A 3,008-nucleotide genomic window follows, 5' to 3' on the forward strand; every position below is an offset into this window, starting at 1 on the left:
AAATGGTGAATTGTAAATTTAAAAGTTAGCTTAAGAAAATGACATGTATGCAAAAGTGGGAAAGAAAAAAAAACTTACTAGTCCTGCTTTCTGCATTGCCATCTGTTGAAATTGTCCATTCCTCACTTCTGCAAACAATAAAAGATAAAAATTCTTCAGTTGGGGTTCCATACACTAGAATAGATATGGATGCTGATGAAAGGCAGCCCTTTATCCATCCGATCCACCTTTCATGAAACCCCATTATATCTCTCTGGTTACTGGATAAAACATTGAAGGAAACCCCATCTAGATTGGGTTTGTTCAAGGAAGGTTCAGCAAATTTGCCTTGGAAATGCTGGAGGACTACAGCCTTAACCACAGCAGGTTTGTCTACCCAACTGCCCTCAATGTGCAGCCCCCTCAAGGCATTCCTTCTTCTGCTAAAATTTATAATTTTGTGAAAATAAGAGGTGTTACCATCACCCTCTTTGATCCACTTGCTTCTAGATTTCTGTCTCACTATTGATTCATGAAGAAAAGACTACTCCCATAGGTCAGACTGTATTTTCTTGAGCTGTTGGACTTGTTGATAAGAGGGGTGAGCTGTGACAGAATTCTCCAGGTCATTTAGCTTTTTCTGAGTTTGCTTCACCTTGTTGCCCAGGTCTCCACAATTATCTCTGCTCCAGGTTTTTAGCCTATGTTTGAGGTTGTGAAGTTTGCATTTTTTTTTTGGAAGGCAGAAAATATATATTATTAATATATAAACCAGTACCAGTGGTACCAGAGATAGAAGTTACAAGGCACCAAAGTGCTGCCCTCCAAAATAACAATCCAAACTAATACAACAAAAACATACAAGCCCAAACCAATCTAGGCAACGAAATTCGTTATATTGGAAGACCAATGGTTGAAGCTAGTACTAAAGTCTTTGTTATTAGCCTTTAACCATGACCAAGCTAAAAAGATAGCATGGTCCATGACTTTATAGGGATCAAAAGGTTTTCCTTGGAAAATCAATTGATTCCTATGCTGCCATATAGAGCTAGTTAAGGCAATCCACCACCCACACCTTGTACTATGATTCACAACTGCCCCAAAGCCATCATAGAATTGAGAAAAATGGCAAACAGGGGTAATTGGAAGGGGACCTACTACCCGGATCCAGCTCATGGATTCCCACCACAGGCCTTTTGTCAGATTACAGTTGAAGAAAAGATGACCCACATCCTCCTGCACACATCCACACAAAGGACAGTTAGCTTCCTGAGTAATGGCATTTCTTCTTAAGAGATTATCCTTGGTGGGGAGTCTATTTTTAAGAAGTCTCCAACAGCAAGGAAAACTGACCGAGAGGGGATATTCTGCTTCCAAATTGTCTTAAAGATATTCCCATCTGAACTTGATGAGCTGGTGTTCATGCATAATCTATAAGTTGACTTAGTGGTGTACTGTCCATTAGGTTCAGCCAACCACAACATAGTGTCTTAAACCTGTCTCTGAATAAGAACAGAGCTGATTTCCTCCATAAACTGCACAGCTAAATGACTTTCATGATCAAATAAATTCCTCCTCCACCTCATGTCCCACCTCCAACTATCATGAGTAAAATGACCCATATTTGAAATGAGGGCTTTTTGCTATCTACTTATCAGGAAAAGCTGATTATATTTCTGCTGAAAAGTGTAATCTTCCCCTAGCCACTTATCTGTCCAGAATTTAATATTTTCCCTACACCCAACCTTCCAAGTCAAATTGTTTTTAAAAATACTATGATCCGATTGATGATACAGATTTCTAATGTCCCTCCACCAATGGGAATAACCCCTTTTATCTCTACCATTTTGGAATTCTGACCAACCACCATATTTTGAAGTTATAATTCTGACCCAAAGTTGTTGTTGATCAGATGCAAAGGCCCATATCCATCTTCCCATCAAAGCTACATTGAATTTAGAAATGTCCTTTATCCCCAAACCCTCATCAGTCTTGGACAAGCAAATATCAGCCCATTTCACCCAAGGAATTTTTTTAAGCAGAAACCCAACCTAATCTGTTAGACAGCAGCTTGGCTATCACTTTATACGTACATCATATCAAAGATATAGGTCTATAATCATTTAGAGACTGAGGGTGATTCATTTTAGGAATTAAGGCCACAAAGGAAGCATTGTTGCCTCTAGGAAAGCTTCCATGAGCATAGAACTCATCCACAAATCTTCTAAACTCTGGATTCAACACATCCCAAAATTCTTTGATAAAATTGAAGTTAAGGCCATTTGGCCTAAGGCATTTATCACCTCCACAGCTCCACACAGCTTCCTTGATCTCTTGGTCAGAGAAAGGGGCAGTCAGCCGCTCCCTTTGCCCATGAGAGATAGAATTGAAAAGAATCCCATCCAAGGAAGGTCTAGAGTAGTTATGTTCAGTAAATCTGTTATGGAAAAAATTAGCAGCTGCATTCTTCACTATATTGGGTTGCTGGAGCCACACCCCATCAATAAAAATTCCTGGAATAGCATTGAATGCTCTCCTGAAATTTATTATTTTGTGGAAATAACCAGTGTTGTAGTCCCCTTCCTTCAACCATCTGGCCCTAGATTTTTGTCTCAATAGAGATTCAAATGCATTTGAAGCATTCCATAATTCCATAATTCCTCCACCTCATTTAGTTTTTGGTGAATGTTGAAGATCTTCTTGACATCAATATTCCCCTTTACCTTACTCCACTGTTTTATAGCAGCTTTTAAGTTTTTCAGCTTATCTAGACAACATAGAAACATACTCATAGACTGAAAGCAAAGCAATTGCAATAAAATACAAGAAGAACCAAACATAAGCTCAATGTTGTAGCTAAATTTCTAAATTTCTATTTGGTTTCAACACCTCTATACTGCATTCAATTTTGCTATCTTAGAAATGCAGGTTGTGCTGTTGACACACACACACAGCCATACACACATACAACTTTTGTTTCATCAGACTAGACGGGGCTCTCACCCTCGTCCTCGAAAAAAGAAGAAACC

The 3,008-nt window shown here is 38.9% G+C and overlaps 1 protein-coding gene across 1 annotated transcript; it reads right to left on the reverse strand.

The window, feature by feature from the left end:
- Positions 1–2,073: 2,073 nt before the first annotated feature.
- On the reverse strand, positions 2,074–2,634 carry LOC106795270 (uncharacterized). The gene has a single exon (XM_014764670.1). The coding sequence runs from the start codon at positions 2,632–2,634 to the stop codon at positions 2,074–2,076; it is 561 nt and encodes a 186-aa protein (XP_014620156.1).
- Positions 2,635–3,008: the final 374 nt, after the last annotated feature.

The sequence above is a fragment of the Glycine max genome, chromosome 12 (genome assembly GCF_000004515.6).
Source record: "Glycine max cultivar Williams 82 chromosome 12, Glycine_max_v4.0, whole genome shotgun sequence".
Classification (NCBI taxonomy): Eukaryota; Viridiplantae; Streptophyta; class Magnoliopsida; order Fabales; family Fabaceae; genus Glycine; species Glycine max.

Bases quoted from the DNA above. Each gene is read 5' to 3' on its own strand.
- LOC106795270 (XM_014764670.1), bottom strand. From the start codon at position 2,634: ATGGAATTATGGAATGCTTCAAATGCATTTGAATCTCTATTGAGACAA.